This window comes from Anolis sagrei, chromosome Y, assembly GCF_037176765.1.
Source record: "Anolis sagrei isolate rAnoSag1 chromosome Y, rAnoSag1.mat, whole genome shotgun sequence".
Lineage (NCBI taxonomy): Eukaryota > Metazoa > Chordata > Lepidosauria > Squamata > Dactyloidae > Anolis > Anolis sagrei.
The window spans coordinates 34,264,535-34,288,053 of NC_090035.1; the positions used below are offsets into that span (position 1 = coordinate 34,264,535).

The window sequence follows — 23,519 nt, forward strand, 5'->3', positions numbered from 1 at the left end:
AATTCACAAGAAAAATAGATTGTGGTAAAAGAAAGAAAACATCTTTATTGGAAGAGGTCTCTAGAAGGCTTCAATTTTTTTCATTTATGTAAGGCTTACTTGATCTTGCTTCTGTTCACATTTTTACATTGCAAGCTGTTATAAAAAGACTTTTTAAAACACGCAAAACTGCTTTTTTGTGGTGCAGGAACTCAACCTTACATTTTTTTTCCTTGATACTTTTGCTACTGGGATAAATGTTTCTGTTAAAGTTGTAATGCTCAGGAAAACATTAATGTTTCATTAATGAAGAATATTTCTACTGCTAGAATTAAAGGAATATTTTAGTAAAATAATAATTTTAAAGGGTGATCCTGGGGTGACACAGAGTTCAAATGAATGCTATAAACCAGGGATTCTCAACCTGTGGGTCCCCAGGCATTTTGGCCTACAATTCCCAGAAATCCCAGTCAGTTTACCAGACATTAGAATTTCTGGGAGTTGAAGGCCAAAACATCTGGGGACCCACAGGTTGAGAACCACTGCTATAAACAGTGCCAAATCCCTGGGACATACCTTCATAAAAATTCTAGATTTTTTCATACAAATTCTGAGTGTGCTGTTGTACTTTCTTTCTTGGCAATTTTCATGAATATCAAAAAAGACAACACACCAGAGGAAGCTGCTGCCAAAGAACTTTGAAAACAAGACGAGAAGGAAAAGGTTCTTAAATCATGCCCATACCATCATTTTCATATGGCTTTTTTCCAGAGGAAAGAGACCAGGTTTCATACAATCATAGAGTAGGAAGTGATCTCATGGACAATCCAGTCCAACCCCCTGCCAAGAAGCAGGAAAATCGTATTCAAGCACCTCTGACAGATAGCCATCCAGCCTCTTTTAAAAGCCTCCAAAGAAGGAGCCTCCACTACACTCCGTGGCAGAGAGTTCTACAACTGAACAGCTCCCACAGTTAGGAATGTTCAGGTGGAATCTCCTTCCTGTAGTCTGAAGCCACTGTTCTGTGTCCTAGTCCCAGCAGAAAACAAGCTTGCTCCCTCCTCCCTATGACTTCCCCTCACATATTTATACATGGCCCTCATCGTGTCTCCTCTCAGCCTTCTCTTTTGCAGGCTATATATGCCCAGCTCTAAGCCGCTCCTCATAGGACTTGTTTGCTTCTCCTGCCCATCACAAAACAAGCCCTTTCTCACCTTAGAGGAAGATTTCCTTGGCTTATGTTGAGTAACCAGAAGTGGGTAGTTAAATTGACTGATTTGTGTTTGCAACCCACTATTTAGTAATTGAACATGTGAAGATTACTGTTGAAGGGAGGATAAGTCTTAGGCAACATGAGTCAACAGTAACAGGTAGGAGATACAGGAGGAGAAAGCATGTTTAGGCTGGTTCAAACTTTCTTATGTCAGCTCACCTGGCTCCTGGACATGAAATACATCCTCTCCCTTGATGCAAGAAGGAAAATATCATAGGGAAAGGCGTTTGGCACCAGGGCAGACTTATAGCTACATACATCTCAAAGAACCCCAGTTAGTTTTCCGCCAAAATGCTAACCAGAGTATTTGAGAAAGTTGAGCATGCAGAGCTTGGTTAATGTAGTCTTTCTTGTCACCACACCTGACATTCTGAGTCATGCATGAAGTTATATGGGTTCCTCACATTTTCGAGCAACTCCTATGGATAGCAGTGTTGTTACTCAATGAGACTGTTCAGAGCCAATGTGGCTAAAGAGTCACACAAGCTGAAGTCCTGACTAAGGCATTTCTTCCCCAGTCATACTTTCTCCCAATATGATCACATTGTCGGCACATCAGAAATAGACAATCCTAAGTTTATTGATCACCTCTGAAATAGAGAGGATTCTGTGGAGCACAGAGAGGCAGCCCCACTACAGTTCTCCATGACTTAAATCCTGCCCTGGTCCCATAGAAGGGGGAATCAAAAAACAAAGCCAGTTCATCAAAAAAAAGTTTAAAATCTTCATGTTGCTGCCATCAAGGAAGAGAGATTCGTCAGGGAGTGCCCAGGGGGATAGTGAAGGAGAGGTAGTCCCCAAGCTCACCCCAACCGGCCCGTCGTGCCTGGAAGATGCTGATCCATGTGGTGAGTACAATCACCCAGAAAAGAAGACCCACGGCTGAACGCTGGACATCTGGGACAAGAAGAGAGTGACATAACTGAAATGCCTTTCCTTTCCTGCAATGTAGTGCCATCTTCCCTTTGAAAATATAAGAACTTTCCCCCCAATTAGGCTCAGTTACATACTCTGACTGGTAGTATCCAACCTCCCACTAGTGCCGGTCCACCAATTCTCCCCCTCCAGCTACTCACAGCGCTTAATCTGTAGTTGCTCTGTATATGCTGGTGCCAGAAATGCCTCATGGAAAAACCAGAAAACATTCACCAACCACAGGAAGGGAAGCAAAGCAAAGCCACCTGGAGATATGGAAGAGAGAAATTATCAGTATGTTTCCCATCAGTCTCAGTGCCTAATGAAAATGCTCCACTATTTTGGTATTTTAACAATGGAAAATGTATGTTGTACCTGCAGTATTTGCCATATGAATAGGCAGATGTTCCAGTGATATCCCAAATGCCCTCACACATTATTTGAGTGCACTAGGACCAGCCTAACATACCAATTATTTTGTGAGGCAAAATACTGAAGATGAGGGTAGATCCTGCATATTTTCTAAGAACAATCTATTTGCCAGGCACTTTGGCACAAAGGGCAAAACTGCTCACTTCCTAAGTAGTTTAACCAGGAAGAACCCAAGATATGACCTACCACCATCTTCGTTAACCTGTCAATTGCCTTTTTGGCCCCATCTACATGGCCTATTTAATGCAGTTCAAAGCTCGTGTCAACCTGCAGCGGCCAGACAACAAAGCCTCAGTGGTTTGTGCCAACCCCATCTGGGCCTCAAACTGGTTCCAGAGGATGAGAGGAGCACCCTACAGGATGGAAACACATCTGGGCTCCCCATTGGCAATGTCTCTGTAGACGGCCAATTCTCTCGCACCAGAAACGACTTGCAGTTTCTCAAGTTGCTTCTGACACGATAAAAAAATCCACATAGTAAAACCACTTCAATACTTTCTTGAAACTGCCCTACATGATCAGTGTAGGTGGAGCCTTGTTTCTTGATCCTTTTAACCCTCACTTTCTGTTGTGTGCTGTAATGTGCATCAACTTTATCTTTAGTTTCCTTTCTAGTGTAGTTCCTGCCTCAGGTGCTTTGACATGGATTACTCTATTATTCTCAGACACATTTTTGGATCTTATTTGGTTTTTATTGCACTTCATGAAGAACTATACGGCACAAAGCAGCTAATATAGATGTTAGAAATAGCCAGGAAAAAAAACCTAAAAGTCAAGTTGGATAGATAGGTAGATACATAGAGATCCAATCTCCCCTCACTTTTTAAATTATTATTTTCACAAACCTGGGAGTTAGATTAGACCAAAACAAAGAGGAATGTAAATTTCAATTGTGAATTTTGATTGACATTCTATTGCTACAATATGCGAATAGTGCAAGTTTGGTGCAGGTGTGTGTGTGTGTATATATATATATATGTATGTATGTGTGTATGTGTGTCTATATATATATAAAATAATAGCTTGGGGACCTGGCGCTGCCCGGGTTATTAGAGAAAGTGGGTAATGGCGGTTCTGTATGCCAAGTTTGGTCTTTATTGGATAATGGCTGCATTGTTTTCAGGAAGTGAGTGAAGGAACTTGAAGTCCCATCATCCATAGTCCACCCTCCTCCAAACAGCAGCAGGATATAGAGTGGGTCATGGGGGCTCTGTGTGCCAAATTTGGTCTTTATCAGTCATTGGATGAGGGTCGCACTGGTTTCAGTAAGTGAGTGAAGGTACTGCAAGTCCCATCATCCATCTCCAAATTTTTCCAAACGACACCAGGACATAAAGTGGGTCATGAGAGGTCTATGTGCCAAGTTTGGTCTTGATCAGTCATTGGATGAGGTTCGCAGAGGTCTCAGAATGTGAGTGAAGGTACTGAAAGTCCCATCATCTATGGTCAACCCTCCTCCAAAACTGCAGCAATATGTAGAGTAGGTCATGGGGGCTCTGTGTGCCAAGTTTGGTTTTGATTGGTCATTAGATGAGGGTTGCAGCAGTTTTGGGGAGTGGGGGTACTTGAAGTCCCATCATCCATGGTCCATCCTCCTCGAAAGTGCACCAGGATGTAGAGTGGGTTATGGGGGCTTTGTGTGCCAATTTGGCCTTGATTGGTCATTGGATGAGGGTCGCAGTGGTTTCAGTAAGTGAGTAAAGATACTGCAAATCCCATCATCCATGGTCCATCCCCCTTAGAACTGCATCAGGATGTAGAGTGGGTCATGAGTACTCTGTGTGCCAAGTTTGGGCCTGGTCTGTGATTTGTAGGGGCTACAATGTTCTGTGGGAAGTGAATCGGGTGAAGGTACTGCAAATCCCATCATTAGTGGCCCATCCTGCCCTGAACTGCACTGGAAGTCCCATCATCCATCGTCCGTCCTTCTCCAAACAGCATTGGGATGTAGAGTGGGTCAAGGTGGCTCTGTGTGCCAAGTTTGGTCTTGATCGGACATTAGTAAGGATTTCAGCAGTCTTGGGAAGGGAGTGGAGGTACTTGATGTCCCATCATCCATGGTCTGTCCTCCTTGAAAGTGACCAGGATGTAGAGTGGGTCATGGGGACTCTGTGTGCCAAGTTTGGTCTTGATCAGTCATTGGCGAGGGTCTTAGTGGTCTCAGGAAGTGAGTGAAGTGACTGCAAGTCCCATCATCCATAGTCAAATTTTTCCAAACCGCACCAGGATGTAGAGTGGGTCATGCGGGCTCTCTGTGTAAATTGTGGTCCTGATCCATCATTGTTGGCAGTTGTATTGGTCTTAGGAAGGGAGTGCAGGTATTGCAAGTCCCATCATCCATGGTGCATCCTTCTCCAAACCGCACCAGGATGTAGAGTGCGTCATGGAGACTCAGTATGCCAAGTTTGGTCTTTATCGGTAATTGGATGAGGGTTGCAGTGGTCTGAAGAATTGAGCAAAGGTACTGCAAGTACCATAATCCATGGTCCATCCCCGGCCAAACCACACCAGGACGTAAAGTGGGTCATGAGAGGTCTATGTGCCAAGTTTGGTCCTGATCAGTCATTGGATGAGGTTAACAGCGGTCTCAGAATGTGAGTGATGGTACTGCAAGTCCCATCATCCATGGTTCATCCTCCTCCAAACTACAGTAGGATGTCGAGTGGGTCATGGGGGCTCTGTGTGCCAAGTCTGGTCTGTATTGGTAATTGTCTGACTCAGCCCTCTCTGGCCTTTCCTTTCCTCTGTTTGTCATCTCGGAATCTTGGAATTGAGGCTGGCCAATCAGAGCCCATATGCAAATTTCCTTCTCATGTCCCAGTTTCTGCCATGAACTCTTTTCTCCACCAGGGGCTCCTATTGAAGCTGGCCAATCAGAGACCATATGCAAATAGCACCACTGGGGCAGCCAATCAGAATGTTGGAACTTTCAGACTGGCCAATCAAAACGCTGGCACATACTCCTCCCGTCGCACCGCCACACTTTTGTCCGCCGCATACAAACTTTCACCTTTATTATATACACTAGCTTGGGGACCCGGCGTTGCCCGGGTTATTAGAGAAAGTGGGTAATGGTGGTTCTGTATGCCAAGTTTGGTCTTTATTGGTGTTTGGATAACAGCTGCATTATTTTCAGGAAGTGAGTGAAGGTACTTGAAGTCCCATCATCCATGGTCTGTCCTCCTCTAAACTGCACCAGGATGTAGAGTGGGTCATTGGATCTCCATGTGCCAAGTGTAGTCTTGATTAGTCATTGGCGAGGTCTCAGTGGTCTCAGGAAGTGAGCAAAGGTACTGCAAGTCCCATCATCCATCTCCAAAGTTTTCCAAACAACACCAGGACATAACGTGGGTCATGAGAGGTCTATGTGCCAAGTTTGGTGTTGATCCGTCATTGGATGAGGTTTGCAGAGGTCTCAGAATGTGAGTGAAGGTACTGGAAGTTCCATTATCCATGGTCCACCCTTCTCCAAAACTGCAGCAGGATGTAGAGTGGGTCATGGGGGCTCTGTGTGCCAACTTTGGTCTTGATTAGTCATTAGATGAGTTTTGCAGCAGTCTTGGTTAGTGGAGGTAGTTGAAGTCCCATCATCCATGGTCTGTCGTCCTCCAAACTGCTCCAGGATGTTGAGTGGGTCATTGAAGCTCCATGTGCCAAGTTTAGTCTTGATGAGTCTTTGGCGAGGGTCTCAGTGGTCTCAGGAAGTGAGTGAAGTGACTGCAAGTCCCATCATCCATTGTTAAATTCTTCCAAACTGCACCAGGATGTAGAGTGGGTCATGCTGGGTCTCTGTGTAAATTGTGTTCCTGATCCATCATCATTGGCAGTTGTAATGGTCTTAGGAACGGAGTGCAGGTATTGCAAGTCCCATCGTCCATGGTGCATCCTCCTTCAAACTGCACCTGGATGTAGAGTGCATCACGGAGACTCAGTGTGCCAAGTTTGGTATTTATTGGTAATTGGATGAGGGTTGCAGTGGTCTGAAGAATTGAGCAATGGTACTGCAAGTCCCATAATCCATGGTCCATCCCTGGCCAAACCATACCAGGACGTAAAGTGGGCCATGAGAGGTCTATGTGCGAAGTTTGGTCCTGATCAGTCATTGCATAAGGTTAACAGCAGTGTCAGAATGTGAGTGGTGGTACTGCAAGTCCCATCATCCATGGTTCATAGTCCTCCAAACTGCAGTAGGATGTAGAGTGGGTGATGGGGGCTCTGTTTGCCAAGTCTGCTCTGTATTGGGAGTGTTCTGACCCAGCCCCCGGCCTTTCCTTTCCTCTCTTTCTCATCTCGACATTTTGCATTTGAGGCTGGTCAATCAGAGACCATATGCAAATTTCCTTCTGTCATGCCCCGTTTCTGCCATGAACCCTCTTCTCCACCAGGGGCTCCTATTGAAGCTGGCCAATCAGAGACCATATGCAAATAGCACCACAGCGGCAGCCAATCAGAAAGCTGCCAAACACGTCTGCCCTACATCCTACCTACCTCTGCCCTACGTCGCATACAAACTTTGACTTTTATTATATATACTAGCTTGGGGACCCGGCGCTGCCCGGGTTATTAGAGAAAGTGGGTAATGGTGGTTCTGTATGTCAGGTTTGGTCTTTATTGGTCTCTGGATAACAGCTGCATTATTTTCAGGAAGTGAGTGAAGGTACTTAAAGTCCCATCATCCATGGGCCATCCTCCTACAAACAGCAGCAGGATATAGAGTGGGTCATGGGGGCTCTGTGTGCCAAGTTTGGTCTTTATCAGTCATTAGATGAGGGTGGCAGTGGTGTCACTGAGTGAAGGTACTGCAAGTCCCATCATCCAAAGTCCATCCTCTTTCAAACAGCAGCAGGATGTAGAGTGGATCATGGGGGCTCTATGTGCCAAGTTTGGTCTTCATTGGTCATTAGAAGAGGGTTGTAGCAATCTTTGGAAGGGAGTGGAGGTACTTGAAGTCCCATCATCCATGGTCTGTCCTCCTCCAAACTGCGCCAGGATGTAGAGTGGGTTATTGGAGCTCCATGTGCCAAGTTTAGTCTTGATTAATCATTGGCGAGGGTCTCAGTGGTCTCAGGAAGTGAGCAAAGGTACTGCAAGTCCCATCATCCATCTCCAAATTTTTCCAAACAACACCAGGACGTAACGTGGGTCATGACAGGTCTATGTGCCAAGTTTGGTGTTGATCCGTCATTGGATGAGGTTTGCAGAGGTCTCAGAATGTGAGTGAAGGTACTGCAAGTTCCATCATCCATGGGCCACCCTTCTCCAAAAGTGCAGCAGGATGTAGAGTGGGTCATGGGGGCTCTGTGTGCCAACTTTGGTCTTGATTGGTCATTAGATGAGTTTTGCAGCAGTCTTGGGGAGTGGAGGTACTTGAAGTCCCATCATCCATGGTCTATCCTCCTCCAAACTGCACCAGGATGTAGAGTGGGTCATTGGAGCTCCATGTGCCAAGTTTAGTCTTGATTAGTCATTGGCGAGGGTCTCAGTGGTCTCAGGAAGTGAGTGAAGTGACTGCAAGTCCCATCATCCATTGTCAAATTCTTCCAAACCGCACCAGGATGTAGAGTGGGTCATGCTGGGTCTCTGTGTAAATTGTGGTCCTAATCCATCATTGTTGGCAGTTGTAATGGTCTTAGGAAGGGAGTGCAGGTATTGCAAGTCCCATCGTCCATGGTGCACCCTCCTTCAAACTGCACCTGGATGTAGAGTGCGTCATGGAGACTCAGTGTGCCAAGTTTGGTCTTTAATGGTAATTGGATGAGCGTTGCAGTGGTGTCAGGAATTGCGCAAAAGTACTGTAAGTCCCATAATCCTTGGTCTATCCCCAGCCAAACACAAACCAGGACGTAAAGTGGGTCATGAGAGGTCTATGTGGCAAGTTTGGTCCTGTTCAGACATTGGATGAGGTTAACAGTGGTCTCAGAATGTGAGTGATGGTACTGTAAGTCCCATCATCCAAAGTCGATCCTCCTTCAAACTGCAGCAGGATGCAGAGTGGGTCATGGGGGCTGTGTGTGCCAAGTTTGGTCTTTATCGGTAATTGGATGAGGGTTGCAGTGGTCTCAAGAATTGAGCAATGGTACTGCAAGTACCATAATCCATGGTCCATCCCCGACCAAACCACACCAGGATGTAAAGTGGGTCATGAGAGGCCAAGTTTGGTCCTGATCAGTCATTGGATGAGGTTAACAGCGGTCTCAGAATGTGAGTGATGGTACTGCAAGTCCCATCATCCATGGTTCATACTCCTCCAAACTGCAGTAGGATGTAGAGTGGGTGATGGGGGCTCTGTGTGCCAAGTCTGTTCTGTATTGGGAGTGTTCTGACCCAGCCCCCGGCCTTTCCTTTCCTCTCATTGTTATCTCGGAATGTTGGATTTGAGGCTGGCCAATCAGAGCCCATATGCAAATTTCCTTCTGTTATGTCCCGTTTCTGCCATGAACCCTCTTCTCCACCAGGGGCTCCTATTGAAGCTGGCCAATCAGAGACCATATGCAAATAGCACCACAGCGGCAGCCAATCAGAATGTTGGAACTTTCAGGCTGGCCAATCAGAAAGCTGTCAAACACGTCCGCCCTACATCCTACCTCTGCCCTACGTCGCATACAAACACTCTTCTTTATTATATACTAGCTTGGGGACCCGGCGTTGCCCGGGTTATTAGAGAAAGTGGGTAATGGCGGTTCTGTATGCCAAGTTTGGTCTTTATTGGTCTTCGGATAACGGCTGCATTATTTTCAGGAAGCGAGTGAAGGTAGTTGAAGTCCCATCATCCATGGCCCATCCTCCTACAAACAGCAGCAGGATATAGAGTGGGTCATGGGGGCTCTGTGTGCCAAGTTTGGTCTTTATCAGTCATTAGATGAGGGTGGCAGTGGTGTCAGTAAGTGAGTGAAGGTAGTGCAAGTCCCATCATCCAAAGTCCATCCCCCTTCAAACTGCAGCAGGATGTAGAGTGGATCATGGGGGCTCTGTGTGCCAAGTGTGGTCTTGTTTGGTCATTAGAAGAGGTTTGCAGCAATCTTCGGAAGGGAGTGGAGGTACTTGAAGTCCCATCATCCATGGTCTGTCCTCCTCCAAACTGCACCAGGATGTAGAGTGGGTCATTGAAGCTCCATGTGCCAAATGTAGTCTTGATTAGTCATTGGCGAGGGTCTCAGTGGTCTCAGGAAGTGAGCAAAGATACTGCAAGTCCCATCATCCATCTCCAAAGTGTTCTAAACAACACCAGGACGTAACGTGGGTCATGAGAGGTCTATGTGCCAAGTTGGGTCTTGATCCGTCATTGGATGAGGTTTGCAGAGGTCTCAGAATGTGAGTGAAGGTACTGGAAGTTCCATCATCCATGGTCCACCCTTCTCCAAAATTGTAGCAGGATGTAGAGTGGGTCATGGGGGCTCCGTGTGCCAACTTTGGTTTTGATTGATCATTAGATGAGTTTTGCAGCAGTTTTGGGTAGTGTAGGTACTTGAAGTCCCATCTTCCATGGTCTGTCGTCCTCCAAACTGCTCCAGGATGTAGAGTGGGTCATTGAAGCTCCATGTGCCAAGTTTAGTCTTGATGAGTCATTGGCGAGGGTCTCAGTGGTCTCAGGAAGTGAGTGAAGTGACTGCAAGTCCTATCATCCATTGTTAAATTCTTCCAAACCGCACCAGGATGTAGAGTGGGTCATGCTGGGTCTCTGTGTAAATCGTGGTCCTGATCCATCATCGGCAGTTGTAATGGTCTTAGGAAGGGAGTGCAGGTATTGCAAGTCCCATCGTCCATGATGCATTCTCCTTCAAACTGCACCTGGATGTAGAGTGCGTCATGGAGACTCAGTGTGCCAACTTTGGTATTTATTGGTAATTGGATGAGGGTTGCAGTGGTCTGAAGAATTGAGCAATGGTACTGCAAGTCCCATAATCCACGGTCCATCCCCGGCCAAACCACACCAGGACGTAAAGTGGGTCATGAGACGTCTATGTGCGAAGTTTGGTCCTGATCAGTCATTGGATAAGGTTAACAGCGGTCTCAGAATGTGAGTGGTGGTACTGCAAGTCCCATCATCCATGGTTCATCCTCCTCCAAACTGCAGTAGGATGTCGAGTGGGTGATGGGGCTCTGTGTGCCTATTTCGGTCTGTATTGGGAGTGTTCTGACCCAGCCCCCGGCCTTTCCTTTCCTCCCTTTGTCATCTCGGAATGTTGGATTTGAGGCTGGCCAATCAGAGACCATATGCAAGTTTCCTTCTGTCATGCCCCGTTTCTGCCATGAACCGTCTTCTCCACCAGGGGCTCCTATTGAAGCTGCCCAATCAGAGACCATATGCAAATAGCAGCATAGTGGCAGCCAATCAGAAAGCTAGCACAAACTCTTCTGCCCTACGTCCTCCCTACGTCCTCCCTCCGTCCTACCTCCATCCTCCCTCTGTCCCCCCACACATACAAACTTTGACTTTTATTATATACTAGCTTGGGGACCCGGCGTTGCCCGGGTTATTATAGATAGTGGGTAATGGCGGTTCTGTATGCCAAGTTTGGTCTGTATTGGTCATTGGATGACGGTTGCATTGTTTTCAGGAAGTTAGTGAAGGTACTTGAAGTCCCATTGTCCATGGTCAACCCTCCTCCAAACAGCAGCAGGATATAGAGTGGGTCATGGGGGCTCTGTGTGCCAAGTTTGGTCTTTATCATTCATTGGTTCAGGGTTGCAGTGGTTTCAGTAAGTGAGTAAAGGTACTGCAAGTCCCATCATCCATGGTCAACCCTCCTCCAAACAGCATCGGTATGTAGAGTGGGTTATGGTGGCTCCGTGTGCCAAGTTTGGTCTTGATCAGACATTAGATGAGGGTTGCAGCAGTCTTGGGAAGGGAGTGGAGGTACTTGAAGTCCCATCATCCATGGTCTGTCCTCCTCGAAAGTGCACCATGATGTAGAGTGGGTCATGGGGACTCTGTGTGCCAAGTTTGGTCTGGATCTAAGGGGTCTTAGTGGTCTCAGGAAGTGAGTGAAGTGACTTCAAGTCCCATCATCCATCTCCAAATTCTTCCAAAGCACACCAGGATGTAGAGTCGGTCATACAGGCTCTCTATGTGAATTGTGATACTGATCCATCACTGTTGGCAGCTGTAATGGTCTCAGGAAGGTAATGCATGTATTGCAAGTCCCATCGTCCATGGTGCATCCTCCTCCAAACTGCACCAGGATGTGAAGTGCGTCATGGAGACACAGTGTGCCAAGTTTGGTCTTTATCGGTAATTGGATGAGGGTTGCAGTGGTCCCAGGAATTGAGCAAAGGTACTGCAAGTCCCATAATCCATGGTCCATCCCCAGCCAAACCACACCAGGGCATAAAGTGGGTCATGAGATGTCTATGTGCCAAGTTTGGTCTTGATCAGTAATTGGATGAGGTTCGCAGAGGTCTCAGGATGTGAAGATACTGGAAGTCCCATCATTCATGGTCCATCCTCCTCCAAGCAGCACCAGGATGTAGAGTGGGGTCATGCGGGCTCTGCATGCCAACTTTGTACTTGATCGGTCATTAGCTGAGGGTTGGTACAGTCTTGGGAAGCGAGTGGAGGGACTTGAAGCCCCATCATTTTATTTATTTATTTATTTTATTTATTTAGTACACTTGTATACCGCTAATATCTCAGCCTAAAACGGCGACTCATTGCGGTTTACAACATTTAAAAACAACAATATTCCAATTAAAAATATAAAACACATACATATACAATACACAGTATTGGGCCACCAATACAGACCAATGCATCTCTTAAATTAAAATCATAATCCAATTTCGTTGTCTGTGATTGCCAGTCCTTGATCAGAGATTTCATCGCATCGGATTAGCCGAATGCTCGCTCATCCATAGTCTGTCCTCCTCGAAAGTGCTCCAGGATGTAGAGTGGGTCATGGGGGCCCTGTGTGCCAAGTTTGCTCTTGATCAGTCATTGGTGGGGGTCTCAGTGGTCTCAGGAAGTAAGTGAAGTTACTGCAAGACCCATCCTCCATCTCCAAATTCTTCCAAACTGCACCAGGATGTAGAGTGGGTCATATGGGCTGACTGTGTGAATTGTGATCCTGATCCATCACTGTTGGCAGTTTTAATGGTCTCAGGAAGGGAGTGCAGGTATTGCAAGTCCCATCATCCATGGTGCATCCTCCTCCAAACCACACCAGGATGTAGAGTGCGTCATAGAGACTCAGTGTGCCGAGTTTGATCTTTGTCGGTAAATGGATGAGGGTTGCAGTGGTCTCAAGAATTGAGCGAAAGTACTTCAAGTCCCATAATCCATGGTACATCCCTGGCCAAACAACACCAGGATGTAAAGTGGATCATGAGAGGTCTATGTGCCAAGTTTGGTGTAGATCAGTCACTGGAAGAGGTTCACAGCCGTGTCAGAAAGTGAGTGATAGGACTGCAAGTCCCATCATCCATTATCCATCCTCTTCCAAACTGCAGTAGGATGTCTTTATTGGTAATTGGATGAATGTTGCTGTGGTCTCAGGAAGTGAGTGATGGTACTGCAAGTCCCATCATCCATGGTTCATCCTCTTCCAAACTGCAGTAGGATGTAGAGTGGGTCAATGGGGGCTGTGTGAGGCAAGTTAATTTTGTCTGTATTGGTAATTTTCTGACACTTAAGGCCTTTTTCTCTCCTCTCTTGTCACCTCAGAATCTTGGAACTTTCTGGCTGGCCAATCAGAGACCATATGCAAATTTCCCTCTCTCATGTCTCCGTTTCTGTCATGTACCCTTTTCTCCACCAGGGGCTCCTGTTGAAGCTGGCCAATCAGAGACCATATGCAAATAGCACCACAGTGGCAGCCAATCAGAAAGCTGCCACAAACTCTTCTGCCCTACGTCCTCCCTCCGTCCTCCCTCTGTCCTCCCACACATACAAACTTTGACTTTTATTATATATATAGACTAGCTTGGGGACCCGGCGCTGCCTGGGTTATTAGAGAAAGTGGGTAATGGCGGTTCTGTATGCCAAGTTTGGTCTTTATTGGTCATTGGATAATGGCTGCATTGTTTTCAGGAAGTGAGTGAAGGTACTTGAAGTCCCATCATCCATGGTCCACCCTCCTCCAAACAGCAGCAGGATATAGAGTGTTTCATGGGGGCTCTGAGTGCTAAGTTTGGTCTTGATTGGTCATTAGATGAGGGTTGCAGCAGTCTTGGGAAGGGAGTGGAGGTACTTGAAGTCGCATCATCCATGGTCTGTCCTCCTTAAAAGTGCACCAGGATGTAGAGTGGGTCATGGGGACTCTGTGTGCCAAGTTTGGTCTTGATCAGTCATTGGCGAGGGTCTCAGTGGTCTCAGGTGAGTGAAGTGACTGCAAGTCCCATCATCCATTGTCAAATTCTTCCAAACCGCACCAGGATGTAGAGTGGGTCATGTGGGCTCTCTGTGTAAAATGTGGTCCTGATCCATCATTGTTGGCAGTTGTAATGGTCTTAGGAAGGGAGTGCAGGTATTGCAAGTCCCATTGTCCATGGCGCATCCTCCTCCAAACTGCACCAGGATGTAGAGTACGTCATGGAGACTCAGTGTGCCAAGTTTGGTTTTTATTGGTAATTGGATGAGGGTTGCAGTGGTCTCAAGAATTGAGCAAAGGTACTGCAAGTCCCATAATCCATGGTCCATCCCTGGGCAAACCACGCCAGGACATAAAGTGGATCATGAGAGGTCTATGTGCCAAGTTTGGTCCTGATCAGTCATTGGATAAGGTTAACAGCGGTCTCAGAATGTAAGTGATGGTACTGCAAGTCCCATCATCCATGGTTCATACTCCTCCATACTGCAGTAGGATGTAGAGTGGGTCATGGGGGCTCTGTGTGCCTATTTCGGTCTGTATTGGGAGTGTTCTGACCCAGCCCCCAGCCTTTCCTTTCCTCTCTTTGTCATCTCAGAATGTTGGATTTGAGGCTGGCCAATCAGAGGCCATATGCAAATTTCCTTCTCATGACTCCGTTTCTGTCATGAACTCTTTTCTCCACCAGGGGCTCCTCTTGAAGCTGGCCAATCAGTGACCATATGCAAATAGCAACGCTGCCCAGCCAATCGGAATCTTTGAACTTTCAGGCTGGCCAATCAGAGACCACAGTGGCAGCCAATCAGAAAGCGAGCACATACACCGCCACACTTTTGCCCTCCGCATACAAGTTTTGACTTTTATTATATACTAGCTTGGGGACCCGGCGCTGCCCGGGTTATTAGAGAAAGTGGGTAATGGCGGTTCTGTATGCCAAGTTTGGTCTTTATTGGTCATTGAATAACGACTGCATTGTTTTCAGGAAGTGAGTGAAGGTACTTGAAGTCTCATCATCCATGGTCCACCCTCCTCCAAACAGCAGCAGGATATAGAGTGGATCATGGGGGCTCTGTGTGCCAAGTTTGGTCTTTATCAGCCATTGGATGAGGGTGGTAGTGGTTTCAGTAAGTGAGTGAAGGTAATGCAAGTCCCATCATCCAAAGTCCATCCTCCTTCAAACTGCAGCAGGATGTAGAGTGGGTCATTGGGGCTCTGTGTGCTAAGTTTGGTCTAGATTGGTCATTGGATGAGGGTTGCAGCAATCTTGGGAAGGGAGTGGAGGTACTTGAAGTCCCATCATCCACGGTCTGTCCTCCTCCAAACTGCACCAAGATGTAGAGTGGGTCATGGGGGATATGTGTGCTAAGTTTGGTCTTGATCAGTCATTGGATTAGGGTCGCAGTGGTTTCAGTAAGTGAGTAAACGTACTGCAAGTCCCATAATCCATGGTCAACCCTCCTCCAAAACTGCATCAAGATGTAGAGTGGGTCATGGGGGCTCTATGTGCCAAGTTTGGTCTAGAGTGGTCATTAATGAGGGGTTGCAGCAATTTTGGGAAGGGAGTGGAGGTACTTGAAATCCCATCATCCATTGTCTGTCCTCCTCGAAAGTGCACCAGGATGTAGAGTAGGTCATGGAGACTGTGTGCCAAGTTTGGTCTTGATCAGTCATTGGCGAGGGTCTCGGTGGTCTCAGGAAGTGAGTGCAGTGACTGCAAGTCCTATCATCCATTGTCAAATTCTTCCAAACCGCACCAGGATGTAGAATGGGTCATGCAGGCTCTCTGTGTAAATTGTGGTCCTGACCCATCATGGTTGGCAGTTGTAATGGTCGTAGGAAGGAAGTGCAGGTATTGCAAGCCCCATCGTCCATGGTGCATCCTCCTCCAAACTGCACCAGGATGTAGAGTGCGTCATGGAGACTCAGTGTGCCAAGTTTGATCTTTATCGCTAATTGGATGAGGGTTGCAGTGGTCTCAAGAACTGAGCAAAGGTACTGCAAGTCCCATAATCCATGGTCCATCCCCAGCCAAACCACACCAGGACGTAAAGTGGGTCATGAGAGGTCTATGTGCCAAGTTTGGTCCTGATCACTCATTGGATGAGGTTAATGTAAACCTCACTCATTGGATGAGGTTAATGTCTCAGAATGTAAATGATGGTACTGCAAGTCCCATAATCCATGGTCTAGCCTCCTCCAAACTGCAGTAGGATGTAAAGTGGGTCTTGTGTGCTCTGTTTGCCAAGTGTGGTCTGTATTGGTAATTTTCTGACAGAGCCCCTGGCCTTGCCTTTCCTCTCTTTGTCATCTCGGAATCTTGGAATTGAGGCTGGCCAATCAGAGACCATATGCAAATTTCCTTCTGTCATGTCCCTGTTTCTGTCATGAACCCTTTTCTCCACCAGGGGCTCCTGTTGAAGCAGGCCAATCAGGGATCATATGCAAATAGCACCACAGCAGCAGCCAGTCAGAATCTTGGAACTTTCAGGCTGGCCAATCAGAAAGCCGGCACATACACCGCCACACATCCGCCGCATACAAGTTTTGACTTTTATTATATACTAGCTTGGGGACCCGGCGTTGCCCGGGTTATTAGAGAAAGTGGGTAATGGTGGTTCTGTATGCCAAGTTTGGTCTTTATTGGTCTTTGGATAACGGCTGCATTATTTTCAGGAAGTGAGTGAAGGTACTTGAAGTCCCATCATCCATGGCCCATCCTCCTACAAACAGCAGCAGGATATAGAGTGGGTCATGGGGGCTCTGTGTGCCAAGTTTGGTCTTTATCAGTCATTAGATGAAGGTGTCAGTGGTGTCAGTAAGTGAGTGAAGGTACTGCAAGTCCCATCATCCAAAGTCCATCCCCTTTCAAACTGCAGCAGGATGTAGAGTGGATCATGGGGGCTCTGTGTGCCAAGTTTGGTCTTGATCGGTCATTAGAAGAGAGTTGCAGCAATGTTTTGAAGGGAGTGGAGGTACTTGAAGTCCCATCATCCATGGTCTGTCCTCCTCCAAACTGTAGCAGGATGTAGAGTGGGTCATTAGAGCTCCATGTGCCAAGTTTAGTCTTGATTAGTCATTGGCGAGGGTCTCAGTGGTCTCAGGAAGTGAGCAAAGGTACTGCAAGTCCCATCATCAATCTCCAAATTTTTCCAAACAACACCAGGACGTAAAGTGGGTCATGAGAGGTCTGTGTGCCAAGTTTGGTGTTGATCCGTCATTGGATGAGGTTTGCAGAGGTCTCAGAATGTGAGTGAAGGTACTGGAAGTTCCATCATCCATGGTCCACCCTTCTCCAAAACTGCAGCAGGAGTAGAGTGGGTCATGGGGGCTCTGTGTGCCAACGTTGGTCATGAGTGGTCATTAGATGAGTTTTGCAGCAGTCTTGGGTAGTGGAGGTACTTGAAGTCCCATCATCCATGGTCTGTCGTCCTCCAAACTGCTCCAGGATGTAGAGTGGGTCATTGAAGCTCCATGTGCCAAGTTTAGTCTTGATGAGTCATTGGCGAGGGTCTCAGTGGTCTCAGGAAGTGACTGCAAGTCCCATCATCCATTGTCAAATTCTTCCAAACCGCACCAGGATGTAGAGTGAATTATGCAGGGTCTCTGTGTAAATTGTGATCCTGATCCATCATCGTTGGCAGTTGTAATGGTGTTAGGAAGGGAGTGCAGGTATTGCAAGTCCCATCGTCCATGGTGCATCCTCCTTCAAACTGCACCTGGATGTAGAGTGTGTCATGGAGACTCAATGTGCCAAGTTTGGTATTTATTGGTAATTGGATGAGGGTTCAGTGGTCTGAAGAATTGAGCAATGGTACTGCAAGTCCCATAATCCACGGTCCATCCCCGGCCAAACCACACCAGGACGTACAGTGGGTCATGAGAGGTCTATGTGCGAAGTATGGTCCTGATCAGTCATTGGATGAGGTTAACAGCGGTCTCAGAATGTGAGTGGTGGTACTGCAAGTCCCATCATCCATGGTTCATCCTCCTCCAAACTGCAGTAGGATGTCGAGTGGGTGATGGGGGCTCTGTGTGCCTATTTCGGTCTGTATTGGGAGTGTTCTGACCCAGCCCCCTCTGGCCTTTCCTTTCCTCTCTTTCTCATCTCGGAATGTTGGATTTGAGGCTGGCCAATCAGAGACCATATGCAAATTTCCTTCTGTCATGCACCGTTTCTGCCATGAACCCTCTTCTCCACCAGGGGCTCCTATTGAAGCTGGCCAATCAGAGACCATATGCAAATAGCACCACAGCGGCAGCCAATCAGAACGCTGCCACATACACCGCCCTATGTCCTTCCTCTGTCCGATACAAACAAACACTCTTCTTTATTATATATACAGATATAGATAGATAGATATAGATATAGATAGATATAGATATAGATAGATGTATTGGAACTCCCTCCCCAGGGAGATTAGACAGGCTCCCACACTGTCCTCCTTTCATAGCATCTTGAAGACGTGGCTCTTCAATCAAGCCTTTGAGAATATTTAGCCCCTAGTTGCCCTACATAGTAGTTGCACATCCTGTACTTTATCCATGCCCTCTCTCCATTACTGCAACTGGTACTTATTTTATTCCAATGTTTACAGCCCGCCCATGGTGCCAGTAATTTATTGCCATGGTTAGAGGATCTCAGCTTGATTGATGTTTTTATATGTGCATGTGTTTTATTGTATTGTATTTTATATTGTGTTCACTTTTATGTTTGTTTTTAGGCACGTTGTGCCATCTGTAAGCTTCCCTGAGTCCCTTCGGGAAGATGGTGGCGAAATATAAGAATAAAGTTATTATTATTATCATTATTGTATAGATTTTATGTTCAGATGTTTTGACTTTGTTGTACCTCACCTCAAGCCATCAGGAGAGGCGGGTAATAAAAATTATGATTATTATTCATACTATAATATATGATTTATTTATTTACTTCGCTTATATACCGCAATTCTCAGCCTAGTGGCGACTCATTGCGGTGTACAACAAAGAAAAACAGGTGCAAAATACAAGATGAAATAAAATAATCCACAGTATATCATTATCATCAACAAACATCTACTTCTGCTTCATTGACTATTCTAAAGCCTTTGACTGTGTGGATCATAATAAATTGTGGCAAGTTCTTAGTGGGATGGGCATCCCAAGCCACCTTGTCTCTCTCCTGAGGAATCTGTACAAGGACCAAGTAGCAACAGTAAGAACTGATCACGGAACAACAGACTGGTTCAAGATTGGGAAAGGCGTACGGCAAGGCTGCATACTCTCTCCCAACCTTTTTAACTTGTATGCAGAACACATCATGCGAGGTGCGGGGTTGGATGAATGCAAAGCTGGGATGAAAATTGCTGGAAGAAACATTAACAACCTCAGATATGCAGATGACACCACTCTGATGGCCGAAAGAGAAGAGGAGCTGAGGAGCCTTCTAATCAAGGTGAAAGAAGAAAGCGCAAAAGCCGGGTTGCAGCTAAACGTCAAAAAAACCAAGATTATGGCAACAAGAATGATTGACAACTGGAAAATAGAGGGAGAAACCGTGGAGGCCGTGACAGACTTTGTATTTCTAGGTGCAAAGATTACTGCAGATGCAGACTGTGGCCAGGAAATCAGAAGACGCTTACTTCTTGGGAGGAGAGCAATGTCCAATCTCGATAAAATAGTAAAGAGTAGAGACATCAGACTGGCAACAAAGATCCGCCTAGTCAAAGCCATGGTATTCCCTGTAGTAACCTACGGATGTGAGAGCTGGACCTTAGGGAAGGCTGAGCGAAGGAAGATTGATGCTTTTGAGCTGTGGTGTTGGAGGAAAGTTCTGAGAGTGCCTTGGACTGCGAGAAGATCCAACCAGTCCATCCTCCAGGAAATAAAGCCCGACTGCTCACTGGAGGGAAAGATACTAGAGACAAAGTTGAAGTACTTTGGCCACATCATGAGGAGACAGGAAAGCCTAGAGAAGACAATTATGCTGGGGAAAGTGGAAGGCAAAAGGAAGAGGGGCCGACCAAGGGCAAGATGGATGGATGGCATCCTTGAAGTGACTGGACTGACCTTGAGGGAGCTGGGGGTGGTAACGGCCGACAGGGAGCTCTGGCGTGGGCTGGTTCATGAGGTCACGAAGAGTCGGAGACGACTGAACGAATGAACAATATCATTATCAAAACATCACATCAAAAATATCAACATTACTACAAGCCATTCCGAGTCGTCTCATCGTCAAGTTCACAATCCGATACCATTTCCGTTGTTCCATTCCTATGGTCGAGTTACCAGTCATTGCACTTCTATTCAAATGCCTTCTTAAACAACCAGGTCTTTAGCTTCCTGCGGAATATCAACAGGTAGGGGGCTAGCCTGATGTCTACGGGAAAGGTGCTTCACAGCCGAGGAGCCACCACCGAGAAGGCCCTATCTCTCGTCCCCGCCAGCCGTGCCTGTGACGCAGGCGGGATCAAGAGCAGAGCCTCCCCGGAAGATCTCAAAGTCCTTGTGGGCTCATAGGCTGAGAGGCGGTCAGTTAGGTATCTTGGGCCGGAACCGTTTAGGGCTTTATAGGCCAATGCCAGCACCTTGAATTGAGCCCAGTAGCAGATCGGCAGCCAGTGGAGCTGGTACAGCAGGGGGGTTGTATGCTCCCTGTGCCCCGCTCCTGTTAGTATCATGGCTGCCGCATGTTGGACCAATTGGAGCTTCCGATGAAATATAAAAATAACACTATGTATCAATATTTGAAAAATACAATCTGTTCCTGGTTTAAAAGTTTTATTTCCTGTGTAATTGTGCAGTGTTTACTTTGGCAATCCTTGTTCTGTTCCTGAAACTTCATTTTTGTGGCTGCCATAAACTAGGTTGAATTGGTTGAGACTCTAGGACAGCGTTTCTCAACTTGTGGATTAGGATCCCTGCGGGGATCATGAGGGGCTGTCAGAGGGGTTGCCAAAGACCATCTGAAGTCACAGTATTTCCTGTTGGTAAGGGGGTTCTGTGTGGGAAGTTTAGCCCAATTCTATTGTTGTGGGGTTCAAAATACTCTTTGTATGTGAACTATAAATCCCAGCAACTACAACTCCCAAATGTCAAGGTCTATTTTCCCCAAACTCCACCAATGTTCACATTTGGGCATATTGAGTATTTGTGCCAAGTTTGGTTCAGATCTATCATTGCTGAGTCCACAGTTCTGTCTGGATGCAGGTGAACTACTCCTAAAACTCAAGGTTGTTGCCCACCAAACCCTTCCAGTATTTTCTGTTGGTCATGGGAGTTCTGTGTTCCAAGTTTGGTTCAATTCCATAAATGGGGGATTTCAGAATACTCTTTGATTGTAGGTGAACTATAAATCCCAGCAACTACAACTCCCAAATGACAACATCAATCCCTCCCCCAACCCCACCAAATTTGGACGTATTGGGTATTTGTGCCAAATTTGGTCCAGTGAATGAAAATACATCCTGCATATCAGATATTTACATTATAATTCATAACAGTATTTATTAATTTACAACATTTCTATCCCGCCTTTCCACCCTGCAGAGGACTCAAGACAACTTATGCTTAGGCAACTATTTGATGCTTCAAAAGCAATTTTCAGTTAAAATAAACATTTCTTTTTACCTGTAGCAAAATTACAGTTACGAAGTAGCAACGAAAATAATTTTATGGTTGGGGATCACCACAGCATGAGGATCTGTCTTAAGGAGTCATGGCATTAGGACATTACCTATTAATTATTTATTACTTATTAAGGACATCATGGCATTACCCTTCCAGCCCTAACTTCTATTGGTTTTTGGACTTTCCCATAGCCCTATCCAGAAACTATTGCACGAACTCTTAGCCCTCTGAGATTAGTATTTTTACTGTTCAGCCTAGGGATTGCTTTTATGATACTGTGTTGTGTTAATGTGGTGTGTTTTATTTTATTTCTGAAATTTTGACATGTTTTTTATTTTACATACTCCACTGTGTTTAATTTGTGTTTTTTCAGGCTTGTCCCTTTATAAGCTGCCCCGAGTTCTTTCAGAAAAATGGAGGCTGGTATTAAAACAAAATTTCTGTTCTTGTTATTTTTGTAAAGTTGACAACCACTGCTCTTGAAGATATTAATAGAAAAACTTGTGCAAAATGTGCTATAGCAAGATGTCCCTCTTGCAAACACAATGTTGTGGCAGTTTAATAAACGTTGTCCATATATTTTATGACAGAACCAATTAGGAAATGACATTTATAACCCAGGAACAAAAAACATGTTAATAATAACACTGGGGGGGGGGGGCAGTGGAGAGTTCCACCTTGTCTCCTGCATATGTCATCAGTTGGGGACCCGTCCCACCAGAACCAACTGCTGCTCTGGGCCAGTGAAGTAAGAGGGGGCCACGAGACAGTTCCACCTTGTCTCCTGCATGTCATCAGTTGGGGACCCGTCCCCCCAGCACTAACTACTTCTCTGGGCCAGAGTGAAGAGAGAGGGGGCAGGGGGCAGTTCCATCTTGTCTCCTGCATATGTCATTGGCAGGGGACCCCTCACCGCAGCACCAACTTGTCTCCTGCATATGTCATCAGTTGGTGACCCCTCCCTCCAGTACCAACTGCCACTCTGGGTCAGATTGAAGAGAGAGGGGGCCAGGGGACAGTTCCATCTTGTCTCCCGTGCTATGCTAATAATATAATGTAGTACATGTAGTATTAGTAGTAATATTACAATATAATGGTATAGTACAATATAGTAATATATAATACTGATATTGTACTATGCTAATAATATAATGTATTGTATGTATATATATCCTGTAAGCCGCTCTGAATCCCCTTCGGGGTGAGAAGGGCGGCATATAAATGTCGTAAATAAATAAATAAATAAATAACAGTAGCCGGGTGAGGCTCTGGGGACAGAAGTTCGACTAGGCCACGAAGAGAGGCCCTCGCTCACCCAGGTAGTACTTCCGGCAAAGGCTGAGCTTCTCCTCGTTGGAAACTCGCTCTAAGTTCATGGCGCCGCCCGCTGCCTCTCCCCGGAGCCGTTGTTTAGGGGGGAAGGAGCCCCGAACTCGGCAGCTCGGGCGAGAAAGTGTGAAGGCCGAGGAAAAGCAGAGTCGGAGCCGAGCTCGAAGCCTCCTTCCGCACAAAGGAAGCAAAGGCGGCCGTTCACCAGTCACCAACACTGGACCCTCTAACCGGCCACTTCCTCAATTTGAGGCACTTCCGGACGCAAGACACTCTGGGATTTGGGAGTCACTCGTGCGACAGGGCGTGGCTGCGGACCATAGAGTTAGGAAAACAGAGAGCTTCACCAGGCATGGGCAAACACAGTATTTTCAATTGCTCACAGGGATTCTGTTTGGGAAGTTTGGCTCAATTCTATCGTTAGTGGGATTCAGAATACTTTTTGATTTTAGGTGAACTATAAATCCCAGCAACTACAACTCCCGAATGTCAAGGTCTATTTCCCCCAAACACTACCAGTGTTCACATTTGGGCATATTGATGATTCCTGCCAAATTTGGTCCAGATCCATCATTGTTTGAGTCTACAGTGCTCTCTGGATGTAGGTGAACTATAACTCCAAAACTCAAGGTCAATGCTCACCAAGCTCTTCCAGTATTTCCTGTTGGTCATGGGAGTTC

At 46.3% G+C, this 23,519-nt stretch overlaps 1 protein-coding gene across 1 annotated transcript; it reads right to left on the reverse strand.

The window, feature by feature from the left end:
* Positions 1 to 1,814: 1,814 nt before the first annotated feature.
* On the reverse strand, positions 1,815 to 23,102 carry LOC137094774 (gamma-secretase subunit PEN-2-like). Its single transcript, XM_067461882.1, has 3 exons — positions 22,826 to 23,102; positions 2,329 to 2,433; positions 1,815 to 2,149 (listed from the first exon to the last, which is right to left on the reverse strand). Exons 1-3 carry the CDS (start codon positions 22,884 to 22,886, stop codon positions 2,010 to 2,012), a joined length of 306 nt encoding a protein of 101 aa, XP_067317983.1. The 5' UTR covers positions 22,887 to 23,102; the 3' UTR covers positions 1,815 to 2,009.
* Between the last annotated feature and the right edge of the window lie 417 nt (positions 23,103 to 23,519).